The sequence below is a fragment of the Dromiciops gliroides genome, chromosome 2 (genome assembly GCF_019393635.1).
Source record: "Dromiciops gliroides isolate mDroGli1 chromosome 2, mDroGli1.pri, whole genome shotgun sequence".
NCBI lineage: Eukaryota > Metazoa > Chordata > Mammalia > Microbiotheria > Microbiotheriidae > Dromiciops > Dromiciops gliroides.
In genome coordinates this window covers 46625913-46641701 of record NC_057862.1, presented here as the reverse complement: position 1 = coordinate 46641701, position 15789 = coordinate 46625913, and the positions used below count along the sequence as shown (strand labels likewise).

Below are 15789 nucleotides of genomic sequence, written 5' to 3'. Positions count from 1 at the left end.
GTAGTATTTCCTGTTCATAAAACTGGCTTGCTTTACGTTGTCTCTGTTGATGCTGTCTTTCTGTGCTCTGTGCTTGTGGGTCCTATACCTTGGCATCACAGACACCTATCCTAGCAATGTAACCAAAAACATTCAAATAGAAAAGTTAGCATATTTCTCTCCTTGCCTCTCCCTTCTCCTTTTCCTTCCTCCTTCCTCTTCCGCTTTCCTCTCTCTACTCTCTCCCTCCTCTTCCCCTCCAATCCGCTCTTCTTCCACCAACCACCCCCAACATTAAGGGATAAATAAAACCTCAGCTGTCCCTACCAAGGTCAGACTCTTCAGAGGGATGTATTTGGTGCCTGGGCCGTACAGGAACCCACATAGGGAATGCTCCAGCCATGCTTCACTTCACTTCCTTCTCTCTGGCTGCTTCCTTCACAGCCTTGGTGTAGCCATACATGTACTTTTGTCTCCCCTCTCATTGTTCCTGCTTGGGGAGTGTCACTATCTTTTCATGTGGCTCCACTCAGTACTCCTGTAACTTTCTAGTCCAGAATCCCTCTCTCTTGAGTGTGTTGTTGCCTCCATTAGAATGTAAAGTTTCTTGGGGACAGTCTCTTTGTGGTGGTGAAGAATTGGAAATTGAGGGGATGCCCATTAGTTGGGGAATGGCTGAACAAGTTGTGGCATAGGATGATGAGGGAGTCCTGTTGTATTGTGAGAAATGGCAAAGGGGATGATTTCAGAAAAACCTGGGAAGACTTACATGAACTGATACAAAGTGAAGGGAGAAGAACTGGGAGATGATTGTGCATAGTAACAGCAATGCTGTAATGATGATCAGCTGTGAAAGACTTCTCTACTCTGATCAAGACAATGATCCAATACAATTCCAAAGGACCAATGTTGAAAAATGCTGTCCACCTCCAGAGAGAGAGATGACAAATCTCGAGTACAAACTGAAGTCCAATTTTCTTACTTCATCATTTTTTTGCTTTGTTTTATGATATGGCTAATATGGAATTGTGTTTTGCATGATTTCACATGTATAACACACATTGTTTGCTTTTCAGTGGGTGGGGGAAGGGTGAGAGGGAGAGAGAGAATTGGAAATTCGAAATTTAAAAAGAAAAGAATGTTAAAAAAAAAAATAACAACCAAAGACAGCCCTTTGCTTTTGTAGCTCCATCCTTCATAATTCAGGCCCATGCTTGAAACATAGTCAACACTTTTATTCGTTCGTGATTCTGTACCTCTCTGGCCTCAGTCTTTGTCTTTGTCCTTATAGGCCTCTTGCTACTCTGATTGTCCCCTACCCCCTGAGGACCCCTCCTAAGTGGACACACCATGTTATTTAACATACATGTGCTTCCCCAAAGCCTTCTGTGCCACACACTGTCTTTGTCACTCTCACACCCAGTCTGTCTCTTCTACGGTGACGTAGTCTGTTAACTGCCAACGTCTGCTGCAAGGGTGCGTCCATGAAGTTTTATTGTGGCAAGGCAGATAGAAGACAGTGGTGGTGAGGATAAGGTCACAAGACTCACCACCTTCTGTAGTGACTGCTTCTGATTCCATCCCTCCCAAGGACTCCTGGCCGGGTCTCACAGTCTGTGCCTCCTCTGGCATTGATGTATTAATTAATTAATACAATCAGGTTTGTTTTCTTTGGGCATATTGACGATGAGGGTCTCCAGGTCTCCAGCAAAGTTGTAGTGCTTGAGTATCCTGCCCCAGGAGACAAGGCCCTTGTTCTTCTAGGTGTCAGAGTTCCTGGATCATGCCTGGTAGTCTGCAGGGTGGGGACTAGTGGCACTGGCCTGGATGCTGGGAATCTTTCCTTTTGGTCTGAAAACCTGGTGCACATGGCTAATAAGTGTGGGACATTGACCTGTATCTCCTCTGTAGCAAGGACTTCTTTCTGTGATATTTAAAAAATCCAACTGTGGTGTCTAAAAATCTAATGCCTGGTCGTCTTAAATTAGAAGCTTTAGCATCAGTCTTTGGGCATTAAGCATTTATTAAAGTATATTAGGGTTTAGCAGAAAGAGAGAGAAGCCACCTTCACCTAGCTGTCCCAAAGAGCGAATGCCCCCACTTCCACCAGAAACCCCCTGTTGAACTAGAAGAGGGCAGTCCACACACACACACACACACACACACACACACACACACACACACACACACACACGGCTCCAAGCTAATTGGCTGGCCCATTGACTGACATGACTTATAGGTGGTAGACATAACTTCTGCAGGCCAATCTGACCTTCGAAATCTCAGAAAGGTTACCTCATGCTTTGTCCTCAGGGTGGAGCTGCCCTGGTTCTCCCAATGTCTTTCTCATCAGGGTGGTGGTGCTCTGATTCTCACATTTCTGAAGGTGGAACTATTGGTGTATGTAGCTTTTGAGGATGTGTGCACACAGTTGAAAGGTTTCTTATATTACATAGTAGATGAAGAAGCAAGAAAAGGTTCCAGAAGGAGGATTAGGGGGCACAGTGCTGGTCAGTCAGACATTTATTTAGATACCTTGAAAGCCAGTGAGAGTTTGGAGTGTGAGCCTTTGCAATGGTTAGCATCATCAAAGTTGTCTTTCTTTAGGTGGCTACACTAATAAATTTGGTGGACGGACAGCTCCCTAAGACAATGCTTTTGGTGAGTCTTGTTCCTAGGCTAGCCCTGGCTTCTTTAATGGAGGAAGGTTCCAGTGAGAAGTGAAGAGGGAAGGACCAGGATCAGGAAGTGGTATGTATGGAAGAAGCCAGAACTGAGAATGTTGGGCCGCTGGTCTCCTCTGCAGTCCTGCCCTGCACCTCCAAGGGATCTAGGATCATGAGGTCTCCGTGGTTGTGACTGGTGTTGGGAATGTCTGTTCTGAGGGCAAGCCAAGGATTTGTTGGGAGTCTGGGCATAGAGAAGAGCCCAAAGGGCAAGTTGGCCAAGACCAGTTTGAAATCTGAGGACCAGCCAGGTACTGACCCTCCCAAATCTCCTTGGTAGGATGAACTAAAGCCCAGGTAGCCTCCTCTCTTTGGTGCTGAAAGATTTCAACTGTGATTTAGGGAGCTATGGCTTGTGTTTGGAAAATGCGGGTGGTCTTTTTTCTTCTCTCCCCCACCCCAAACTCCTGCACCTAATTGTCATGGGCTTTTTTGTCTCCACTTCCACCTCTCTCTACCAATCCCTTCCCTTTCATTTGCTCTAGCACCCCCGCTCCAACTGCTCCCTCTTCTCTCTCCCTTTATCCCCCTCCTTCACCCCTCTCCATCTTTCACTACCAGTTCATTTTCTGTGCTTCTCTGAATCCTTCATATTCATTGTTTCTTACATTGCAGTAATATGATATTAGTGAACCACATATTTTTTTAGCTATTCTCAATTGATTGACATCTACTTTGCTGTTTCAGAAATGCTGCTATAAATATTTGGGGGTATTTGGGGGCTTTTGGGAGGAGGTTGTATGGGAATCATGTATTTTTCTAGCTTTGACCTCTTTGAGGTCAAAGATCTCCTTTAGCAGTATCATCTTTGAGTCTGAGGATATTCATAGTTTAACCACTTTTTTTTTTTTGCATTGTTTCTAGAATTAATTTCTAGAATGGTTGAACTCATCCCAACTCCAACTGGTGTAATGTGCCTGTCTTCCCCCATCACACCCATTCAATATTCCTATATTTTGTCATCTTTGCCATTTTGCTGGTATAAGGTGAAAACTCAATTTCAATTTACATTTCTCTTCTTAGCAATCTTTTATATGGTTGGCATTTTTTAAAAAACATTTTTTGAGGGAGAATGTTGGGAAAATGTCTTTAAAAAGTCAAACTTTAGGCAACTAAATGTACTTTGTGGGATACCTTCTTGTGCTTTTTGAATCGGCTAGGGTACTATGCCTGGAAATTTTGTGTCCTGTCCTGGCATCTTTCTATCTGGCTTATCTGGGGGTGGGAGCTGAGGGAAGAGGCGGATCATTGTACTCTGGTGGGATGCTTAGGGTGCTCTTCTCCGAGTTCCTTTGGTGGTAAACTGGTGGCTTCATTGCCTGAGTGTGTACCTGGGGTTCCTATAGCAATATCTTTTTTTTTTTAATTAATAAACTATTTTATTTTTTTCCATTACATGTAAAAATAGTTGTTAACTTTTGTTTATACAACCTTTACAATTTCAGACTTTTCTCCCTCCCTCCCCCCCTCCCCTAGACAGCAGGTAATCTGATATAGGTTATATATACACATAATAACATTAATCCTATTTCTGCATTAGTCATGTTATAAGAGAAAAAAATCAGAGCAATGATGAAAAACCTCAAAATAGAAAAAAACACAACAGCATCAAAAACAAAAGAAATAGTATGGTTCATTCAGCATCTATACTTCACAGTTCTTTTTTTCCCCCTGGATTTAGAGATCCTCTTCCATCATGAGTCCCCTGGAACTCTTCTGTACCATTGCATTGGTGAGATGAATATAGTCCATCACAGTAGATCAACACTCAATGTTGATGATACTGTGTACAATGTTCTTCTGGTTCTGCTCATCTCACTCATCATCAGCCCACGCAAGACCCTCCAGGTTTCTCTGAACTCCTCCTGCTCATCATTTCTTATAGCACAATAGTATTCCATTACATTCATATACCACAACTTGTCCAGCCATTCCCCAATTGATGGGCACCCCCTCAACTTCCAATTTCTTGCCACCACGCAAAGAGCAGTTATAAATATTTTTGTACATGTGGGTCCCTTTCCCCCTTCCATGATCTCTTTGGGAAAAAGACCCAAAAGTGGTATTGCTGGGTCAAAGGGTATGCACAGCTTTATCGCCCTTTGGGCATAATTCCAAATTAGCAATATCTTTTAAAGCCATCTTTGTTTTACAGCTCTGCCTGAGATTACTGGCCACAAAAGAAGTGAGAACAAGAATGAAGGGCAAGAGGCACTTATGTACTGCAAGTCAGTTGGATACCCTTATCCAGACTGGGTGTGGCGAAAGAAGGAAAATGGTGTGTTCGTGGTGAGTGATGGAGTTAAGTTCTCAATACTTTGGGATGCTAGTACAGTGGTCGTCTAGCAGTCTGGAGACACACAGAATTTGTGTGTGTGCCAATTGTAGCTGACTTCCTTATCTCCCAAATCACAGAATCTAAGAGAAGTCTATTCCAACATGTATCTGATTAGTCAGCCAATAAGCATTTATTAAGTGTCTTCTGTGTGCCACGCACTGTGCTAAAATGGGGAATACAAAGAAAGACAAAAGACAGTCCTTGCCCTCAGGGAGTTCACAGTCTAATAAGCTGTCACACAGGCTTCTCCTGGAGATCTCCAATGAGGAGGATTCCACAGCACCCTAGAAAAGGCCTCATCTACTTTGTATGGCTCTTCCACATTAGGAGAATTTTACCGCCGTCAAATCTAAGTCTGCCTGTTTGCAACCCCCTGTGTGGCCTGGCAGGACCGGCCTAATCCTTCCATCCCAAGGTGACCCTTCTCAGACACTTCATCACAGCTGTGATGTCTCTTCTCCAAGCAAAGTCAGTCAGTCATCAGGTATTGATGACGTGGTTTTGTGCTGGGGAGACCAAGGTAAACATAAGGCCGCCTCTGCCCTCAAGTAGGTTGCCTTCTGTCAGGGGAGGCAGTCTGTAGGCACACACAAAATAAAGACCTGGTGCCTGGTGGGGGCACTGGCAGCTGCAGTCGATTGCTAAATGACCCACGTAGGAGGTGGCGCTTGTGCTGAGCTGTGAAGGAAGCTAGGGATTCTCAGAGGTGGAGGACAATGCAGGTGTGAGGGACAACGCTCCCAAGGGCAGAAGCAGGAAGGCCAGTTTGACCATACTTTAGATAAGCAGGAGTTTGTAACCATTTTTGGTATCATGGACCCCTTTGGCAGTTTGTGAAGCCATGGATCACTTCTCAGAATCATTTTAATTGAAGGAAATGCTGAGTTTCAGTTAGAGGTTAGTGAAAGCAAAGATATGTTTTCCCATCTACATTCTTGGATCCCCTGAAATCCATACATGAACCCCTGCTTTTATGTGAAAGGGAGGTTGGAGCCAAGTATGAAGAGCTTTTGATGCCAAACAGAGGAACTAAAAATACAACAGATGTTTTCTGGTCCTCTATGCCTTCCTTGTTGCCTTCTGGACACACTGCTACCTGTCTTTCTAAAATGTGTTATGTACACAAAACTGAATCCAATAATCCAGATGTGGCCAGACTGGGGAACACCAGAACAGACCTAACCATTTACTTGTTCTGGTTTATGATGTGTCTATTAATTAAGCCTTGGGTTGTTTTTGTTTTTGTTTTTGTTTTTTGTTTTTTGTTTTTTTGGTGGGGCAGTGGGGGTTAAGTGAGTTGCCTAGGGTCACACAGCTAGTAAGTGTCAAGTGTCTGAGGCCAGATTTGAACTCAGGTCCTTCTGAATCCAGGGCCAGTGCTTTATCCACTGAACCACCTAGCTGCCCCCAAGCCTTGGGTTTTTAGGCTGCCATGTTGACACTTGACCCATATTGATTGAGCCATCAGTCTACCACAACCCTAGATCCTTTTCATCCTCCCTCTCATATCTACCCAATAGCCCCTTCATCTTGTTGGTTTTTTAAAAATCTAAGTGTAGGACTTTTTATTTATGATATTAAATTATGTCTTATTTGATTTGGGCCCCATCATTCTAGCCTGTCGTGATGTTATTGGGCAACTTGCTGCACATTGGACAGGCACAACTTTTTTTTTTTCTATTGAGTAATTGATAAAAATATTGAATAGCCTGAATTCATCGCCTAGAGATGGGTATGTCCATTTTTAAAGGCTAGACTTTTTGTTGTTGTTGTTGTTGTGTGTTTGTTTTTTTGTTTTGTTTTTTTTTTTAGTGAGGCAATTGGGGTTAAGTGATTTGCCCAGGGTCACACAGCTAGTAAGTGTTAAGTGTCTGAGGCCGGATTTGAACTCAGGTTCTCCTGACTCCAGAGCCAGTGCTCTATCCACTGAGCCACCTAGCTGCCCCTAAAGGCTAGACTTTAATCAATTTCAGATCCTCTTCATTATATAAATCTTGCCCATGATGATAGCATAAGACTGTCAAAAACTTTGCTGAAGTCATAGTAATATATCTACATTTTCCTAATTTACCAGATGAGTTTCTGCAGAGTCCAAATGGGAAATGAAGCCAGCCTGGCCTGCCTTGCTTCCCCGGCAGCCATTTCTAATTCTTTAGTTATCACTGTTTCTCCTCTTCAGTAAGTGCTCACAAACCATTCCCTGAAATGTATTCTAGAATGTTCTCAGGAATTGAAGGCAAGCTTGCTGGTTTTTTTGGAAACTGGGTCACTGCTGACCTTTCATGCAGTGCACTTCCCCTTCTTCAAGCTTTCCGAGCTCAGAAATCACATCTGCTCATTTCTGAAGGGCCCACTCAAGGATGGCTTGTCAGAACCTGGTGACTTGACCTCCTGAAGATAGCTGGATGTTGTCCATCTGCTCGCCTGTCTTGCTTTGCTCCTTTGTAGCCCTTTTTGCTCTACTACCCCATGTCCAAAGATCATGTTTCTTGGAAGAGAACCAAGAAGCAAAATTCAGAGTTAGTGTTCTGCTTTCTCAGTCATCGATTATTATCAGCCAACTCAAGCAAGTCCTAGACCTTCTTTGATCCTCCCCTTTTTCTCAACATAGCTAAAAATGACCCCACACCAATTTAAACCATCTTTTTTTTTTTTTTTAAGTGAGGCAATTGGGGTTAAGTGACTTGCCCAGGGTAATAAGTATTAAGTGTCTGAGGCCGGATTTGAACTCAGGTACTCCTGACTCCAGGGCCGGTGCTCTATCTACTGTACCACCTAGCTGCCCCTTTAAACCATCTTATTACTTCCCCTGCCTTGGAAAGTGTGAATCAGTCAGACAAAATATTCTGAAGCAGAGGAAGGAAGAAAAGAAGAGATTTTGTTTTTTGTTTTTTTAGGCAATGGGGGTTAAGTGACTTGCCCAGGGTCACACAGTTAGTAAGTATCAAGTGTCTGAGGCCAGATTTGAACTCAGGTATTCCTGAATCCAGGGCCGGTGCCTTAACCACTACGCCATCTAGCTGCCCCGAGATTTTGTTTTTTAAAAATTTTTAATTTTTCTCAATTACATGTGAGGATTTTTTTGAGTTCCAAATTTTTCTTCCACCCTCCCTTCCCTCCCCTCTCCTGAGACCAGCAAGCAGTTTGATATAGGTTATACATTACTATTATGTTAAACATTTCCACATTAATCAGAGCAAAAGGGAAAAACTGCAAGAAAGAATAAACAAGAACAAAATAACAAAAAAGCAACAACAAAGGGGAAAATAGTATGCTTCAGTCTGCATTCAGACTCCATAGTTCTTTTAAGTTGAGATTTTTTTTAGGCCAGTTAGTGCTTACTTATGAAAAGTAAGAGTGCTCTCTTCTGCCTCCAATTTTCTCTGGGTTTCCAGAGCATCGATAACAAGTAACTGTAATTATTTTGGCAGCAGTTATTGCGCAGAGAAAGGCCGGTAGCATGGAGGGTAGTTAGGAGTTTCTCATAATGGTTCAGATGACAGGTGATCAGGTCTTGCATTAGGGTGGTGTGAGTACAAAGAAGAGATTGTAAAGGAAAAATGGACAGGAGTTAGAATTTGATTAAATGTTGGGAGTGAGGGAGATGAGAATCTCAAATGTCTAGGTTAGATCACTGGAATGCTGAATTTGAGGCGCAGTGGGATAGTCAGGTTGGGATCCATTGTGGGGATTTAGAAAGGCAGAACTGAAGCTCAGATAGAAAATGATTCTGGAGTTTCTTGCACCGAAGAAGTGAGTGAATGAAGTCGAAAGAGACAAGGGTTGCCCATACTTAGGAGCTGTAGGTAGAAGGAGAACCATCCAAGGAGTGAGCAGAACCCAGTAGCATGATGGAAGCTGAGTGCCTTTGCCCTGGCTGTCCCCCAATGCCTGGAATGTGTTCCCTCCTTGCCACCACTTCCTAGGCTCCCTTTCTTCCTTCAAGGTTGAGCTCAGTCACCACCTTTTATATGAAGCCTTTACTGATCCCTGCTACTGTCTTCTCCCTCATTCCATCTTGTATTTTTAATTGTATTTGTTCTCTTTATATTTGATATATACTTATGTATGAATATATTGTCTCCTCATTGGGATGTCACCTCTTGACAAGTAGGGATTGTTTTATTCTTTCTCTTTGTATCCCTAGCATCTAACATCTCGTTGGTACTTAATTAATGACACTTGTTAATTGAAAGGGAGGCATACAGTGCTTGGAGCATGGTATTTGAGGTCAGAGAACCTAGGTTCAAATCCCACCTCTGCCACTTACCTGTGTGACCTTAACAGAGGCATTTATAGTTTCCTCATCTGAAAAGCAAGGGGTTTTGACTGGATGACCTGAGGTCCCATCTAGCTCTCTTATCTGTGACTTTTTATTAAGGAGGAAGTGTAGTGGTCAGCAGTGTCAGATAGTTCACAAGGGCTGAGAAGGATGAGTCTGAAGGGAGTTATTGGTAGCCTTGCAGAGAGCTTTCAGTAGCACATTGAGCATGGCTGACAGACTGCAGGCAGTTCAGGATAGTTGACAACATAGAGGCAGCCATGAAAACTACTTATGTTACTGGACACTTGGGAATGAAGCAGAGAGATGTTCACCTGAGAGAGAAATAACAGTCACTGACGTCTTAAAGAAAAAAGACTGGGAAATCCCGAAGTAGATTTATAGGTAAAAGGAGAGGAGGAAACAGTAGCTCGAGAGAGAGAAAAGATGAGAAGATGGAGAAAAGGTCATATGACAAAGGAACTGGGCCACTGGAGCCAAGGGAAGAGGGAGTTGGGTTGGAAGGACCTTTGACTCAAATGTCTTAGCATTTGATTAAGAGAGATTTTGCTTGTGGAGATTTCCTAGAACACATCAAGGACTGAGTGGATGAAGCTGGGAGTAAATATTCTCCGGGATCCACCAGCCGTTGGGCACTGGCTGCTGGTCCAAAAGGCTCCTTCATCCAGGCCCTACTGGACGGTTTCCTCTTAGACATGAAACAGTGTACGGTTTGGGGCCAAGCTTTTCCGTAGTCTCATTTGAGACACATCCTGGCCATAGCTTTATCCTGTGGAGAGAGTTTGGGTCCTGGGTCATGAGGTTTTCTACTTCTGAGTGAACTGACATGTTTCAAATGCAACAGGGCACTGGCTTACCCACCCTGACCCTTGTTTACCCTCACTTCTTCTGCCCCTGAGCACAGGACTTAGTCAACACCTCTGGCAGATTCTTCATCATCAACAAGGAAAATTACACAGAGCTGAACATCATTAACCTCCAAATTACTGAAGATCCTGGCGAGTATGAGTGTAATGCTACCAATGCCATAGGCTCAGACTCCTTCGTCACTGTCCTGAGAGTGCGGAGCCACCTGGCCCCACTCTGGCCCTTCCTGGGGATCTTGGCTGAAATCATCATTCTTGTGGTGATCATTGTGATATATGAAAAGAGGAAGAGGCCCGATGAGGTTCCAGACGGTAAGAGCATTTCCAGAACACAGCTGTAACTTTGGGGTTTATTCTTGGGGTATAGTAGTTTTGAGGGTTCATCGGACCTCAGGATCCAAGATGGAAGAAGGCTGTGGTTTGTTTTTCCCCAAGTGAAAGAATAATCCTGTATATTTTTCCATGTTGGCTATTTAGAGTTATTGTCATAGCTGTAGTTTTGTCTGGGAGCTCTTATCAATTCTGAACTTCTCACCCACTGGAGAATGGTAGCAATTCTGTTTTCTGTTCTCTATCTCATCATTCATAGATACTGGTAGGACAGACTGGAACCTGAGAAACCCTTAAGCTTTGTCTAGGACTGACCCCAAAGTCTTTGGCCACCTAGACCTTGTCAGAGCTAAGATTCATCTTCTCTTCTCAGGGATTTCTCTAACACAGTCTGACTCTTCATTGAGGAACTATTAGAGCCATGTGATTTTTGTATCTCCTTTGGTAGAAAACTCTGAAGTGTTTTTCAAGGCTCCCCTCCCCTCCCCTCCCCTCCTTTGTAATCACTTGCTAATTAAACCTTCCATCTTCAACCCCCTGGATAAGAGTAGTAGAGTGCAGGGAGATTGCTGAACACCTAAACACTCATTGCCAAGAAGCTGGCTGGGCTTTGGAGATGACTTAGATAGACAGTGCTTCTCCAAGCCTAAGCCTCATTAAAACCAGTAGGAGGAATACTGATTGATGGAGGCCTCTGACTGTCTCTCCTTCCTCTCCTCACCCTGTGCCGTTCCTCAGATCATCTAAAGTCTCCCTTCTGTCGAGTGGGATGGCAGAAAAGCATGAGAATTCAGCTGGCAGTGGTGCCTTTGCCTACAATGGCTCTCGGAGGCTTCTTGCCTATTTGGGGATAGGATGTGAATCCCAGGTTCAGGTTCTACCCAGAGTCAAAGGCACGGGTCTGTGCATCTCTGAAGTATCTGGGAAACAGACCATTGATGGGGGCCATTTTGGAGGTCAGTTGTTGAGCCCATCAGATGTGGCTCTAGTACAGCTAAATTTGCTCCAGGCTGGAGCCTTTGACTCTGGTACACAAGGAGCACTACCCCAAAACGCTTTTGTTCATGGGACATCAAATGGTTGAGTCTGGATGTGAGTTATTTGGAATGAATTAAGTAGAATGAAAATCTGAGATTGAGGGGGTTCTTGCTGTCAGCTCCATTGCTGCGGGCTATTTTGCAAACTTGAGCAGTCTTTCCTCTGATGTCCATTCATAATAAACTGAGCATAGATTTGCAGGGGAGTCACCGTCATGGTGACATTGCATTGGCCCCTGGGATCTTGGCCTCTCTCCTGCTTGGCCAGTGGAGCTGCTGCTCTTTGAGGTGAAAAGACTTATTAAGTACATGTTCCTCTGCAATCCTAATGCCCTTGGATTCTGCCGTGCAGTGTAGGCTCAAGTTGACAGGCTGCACTTGAGGACACAAGCAGGGGCCTTGAGTTTTGCTGTCATTTTTACTGTTGGCTTTTTGGAGGGCAGTTATGCCTCACCCAGTTGTATTCCATGAGGTTTTGTAGTCGTGCCTGCCTTGCAGCAAGCTTAACCACATGATTTTCCTCAATTCCTGGACTTGTTTGGGAAGTCATTAATCACCTTAACTAACAGCCAGGCCTGTGAAAAGAATCAAGTAGGCTTGAGGGCTGTTGAGTAGTGATGGCATTAGGAAATGTAGCCAACTGGGGAAGCCAGCCACTTTTAAAAAGACCTCATTTGTCAGACTCAAATGATGAGAGCTTTGGAGAAAAGCTCTTTGCAAGAGACATCTTTGGCCAGCAAGCCCACTCAGCCACTCAGAAGAACCTTGGTTTGTCACAAGAGTAATTTAGCTTTAAATGAATAAGCCCTTCTTAAAAGGAGCCCTCTGTCTGCCTGCCTATCTACCTCCCTGCCTCTGGGGTAAGTGTGTGAGCACCTGAAGGAAGGGCGTGGCCAAGCCAGCAGCTCTTCCTTTCTTGGCCTCCCACATGGATAAAAAGATAAAATGCTCACCTTCCTGTGGTGTGCATCCTTTCCTCACTCCTCATTCCAGCAGCAAGCACCGTGCAGGTTTTGCTTTCCACTCTTACATTGCTGCCCCTATCATTTCCTTTTCACCATCTCCCATATTCTCTTCCTAAACCTTGTGAACCTTTTATCGCAACCATTTCCCTGGTTCTGTTGTTTCTTTTCATTTTTCAGTGCCTTTCCCCTCCCTACACACTCTTCTCAGCCCCATACAAAGCTTCTTAAATTTATCAGACATTATTCCCTACCCCCCACTCCCCCCCAGGTGGTTAATCTTTGGAGTGGATGGAAGGAGTTAATTATACCTGCTTTAAGATTGAGTTTCCAGGCCAATCAGCGCACACCTTTGGGGCATCCTTCTCGCTCTGTATTGGCTTCTTAGATACCATTATGGGAACAGAAATCTTTTTATAGACCTGACGTGATTGTTCTCTGCCAGATGGGTGCTTTATTACCAAGATATGCCTACGTTCCATTTCAGACTCACTGCTTTTTTTGGGCATGTGAACTCTTTACTGATTATTCACATCTTGTTCAGCCCACCAGTTCTTGATATCCCAGTCCTCTAGCTTGAAAAACAAATGCTGGTATAGCACTATCCAAAGCAGAGTGGAATAATTATTTTTCTTCTAATGTTCCACTTTTGATAAAATTGCTTTAAAATCTTATGTAAGTGATGCCCTGGGAGTGGGAGGTGGCTATCAATCCTGCAGCCAAAAATACCAAGGTCGTTTTCTCACTGGATCCCCTCGCTGAGAAAGGGTTAAATTATCTCTAGACCCCATGACGTGTGTTTCCTTTGGAATGGATTACCTTAGTAGGTTAGCGTACCTTTAGAAATTTTGCCCTTCTGTAGACCCTGAGAAAATGTTATAAGGGCTGATTGGGACGTGAAAAGGATCTCAAACATCTTGTCTGAATCTGGCTTTGAATAACTAGAAAAGGTTAGAAGTTAAATACTAGGGGAAGGGGGAGGAAGGGGAGATGCAGTTTCATTTTGGTGCCAGATACAGACACACACTGTTCCATGAATATGTAATTTTAAATTGTTCCTGCTGGGTTGCATCACAGTTTGAGAGATTATGAGAGTGACTGATGCTTTTAGTGCCTCACCTTGGAAAAAGTACATCTTGGGAACTGTTACGGGATGCTTTCATCCATTTCAGTGATTTTGAAGATACTGAAGCAAAGGGAAGCTTGAGGTTGGGAGGATGGAGGAGTTCAAAAAAATTATAATCCAACAGAAAGGGTCTTTTGCGATTTTAACAGAGTATTCCGAATTGTAATTTGGCTCAGATACATTCAGGATTCTAGAACCATTTTGATATTGGGAAATGCTTTAACTCCCAGGCCTATTTATCATTTTAAACATAAAGATCATATTCCATTTGAACTTCTATAGAAGGCCTGAAAGCAAAAAGCTTCCTTTAAGTGATCTCAAAAATGTATATTCAGTTTTCTTTAACTAGAAAACAAGTGGGTCAGTAATGAAACAGCTCATAGAAAAAGAAAAGAAAGTAACTGAAAGTACAAGTTCAAACCGGCTTGCTTGGATTTTATGCCACAGATCTGAGATCAGATGAAATGAAAGCAGCCACTGTCCTATTCTATCTCCTAGACATATATTAGCGTGTTATGCTCTGGTGGAATGTTCCTCCCTCTAACATGAACAGAAATCCAAGTTAAGTGAGGAAAAGCTAGTAAGGGATGAATCTTAATGAAATATTAAAATCAAACCTTCTGTAACTCATTCTAAAATCTAATGGTAATGTTGAAGTACTGACTAGAGAGTGATTTCTGAAGTCCTTTTCTTTAAATTCCGTTTGCCTGAAGGTAGTTTTGTGTTATATAAAATGGGATTCGCCGAGCACCTGCAGATCCTTCTCCAGATTACAAGGAAAACCCTGGAGAAGTGAGGGTTTAATGCATTCATTTGGAAAGACTGTACATTCAGGATGACTCATAGTTTTCAGCTGTCCTACCCAGGATTTCACTGTAGATTAGAACACACACACACACACACACACACACACACACACACACGTGTTGTTTCCATCCTCACCAATACTCGCATCTGACCAGTAGCTGTAAGTAATAGTGAGTGTGACAGAACAGTCATAAATAAGCCCAAGGGTTTGGGGTGATGTTGATATTTGTCGGTTACTATGACTTCTTTTTTTTCCCCCCTCAATTGCATCACACCCTTAAAAATGGTGGTAAGTGAGCGATCTGCATGCTTTGGAGTTTGTTTACTCTCCGCTTCAGTCTATACGATGCACAGTTCATGATGTTAACACTTCTTCAAGTTTACCTCATTCACGTTCACAACTAATTTGGATTTCAGTTTGCTGTTTAATTTTTTTTTTAATTTCTGTTCCTTCCCCCCCCCCCCATATTTCTGTTTTCTTCCTGTCCCCTGAATTCCTCATTAGGGGTTAAGTCCCTTTTTTGTCCGTACTGTACTTGTGGGTATGTTGGCTGCAGTTAGTGGTTCAGACCAGCAGGGTAGAAGTGCAGTGCTTTTTTCCTTTGTTCTTTTGAACCTCTAGAAAAGAATGTGCAAGTGAACTTTGGGGGAGGCAGGGGAGGAGTTCACCAGGTTTAGAAGTTAGAATGAATAACAACTGCTCCCACTCACAGGCACAGCACCCACACTGCTTCATCATTGCTAAAACGCCTACCTCCATGCAGTCCTTTGCACGTTAGAAGCCTGTTCAGCTACAGAATGGCATCATTAAACTTATACCAAAGAATCACACTTTGTCATGTTGAGGGGAAGCTCTTAGGGCAGTGACTGCCAGACTACATTGTTTTTGTTTTGTTTTTCTTGTTTTCTTTCCAGTTTGGTAGCCAGGGTGCTGATGTTCTTAAATCTAAGATCTGGTGCTAGCATTTGGGGTTTTTAGATGGCCCTGCTAGAGCATTCACTAAAAATATTAATTAACTTGCTGGCGTCTTATTCTCCATTCACAAGTTTCAGCAGTGCCTTGTTCCTAGCATGTAGCATATTTGGCTTGGACGTGATGGTGGGAATTGAAAGATGTTTGTGAGGGGAAGATTTAGTCTGTGCTTTATGTCTCAGTACGTAGTGTGTCTCTGTATATCCCCACTGCATATACAGCACATGGATGTCTCTCGGTTGTCCTAGTTTTTTTCTCTGTTCCCGTTTTTTGGATAGTGAGCGTAACGTTGCTAGTGATGGACTCCTGTGGACACCGGGGGTGTCGCTAGCCTGTTGTTTGGCTGCTGAGTTGTTGGTCTGT

General features: G+C 43.4%; 1 protein-coding gene across 4 annotated transcripts in view; it reads left to right on the top strand.

Moving 5' to 3' along the window:
• Positions 1-15789, top strand: part of NPTN (neuroplastin) — a 75333-nt gene that overhangs the window by 55682 nt on the left and 3862 nt on the right. For all 4 annotated transcript variants that reach the window (XM_043989367.1, XM_043989366.1, XM_043989369.1 and 1 more), the window contains 2 exons: positions 4861-4994; positions 10230-10503. In XM_043989367.1, coding sequence (XP_043845302.1) covers positions 4861-4994; positions 10230-10503 — 408 coding nt within the window. The remainder of the gene's footprint in view (positions 1-4860; positions 4995-10229; positions 10504-15789) is intronic.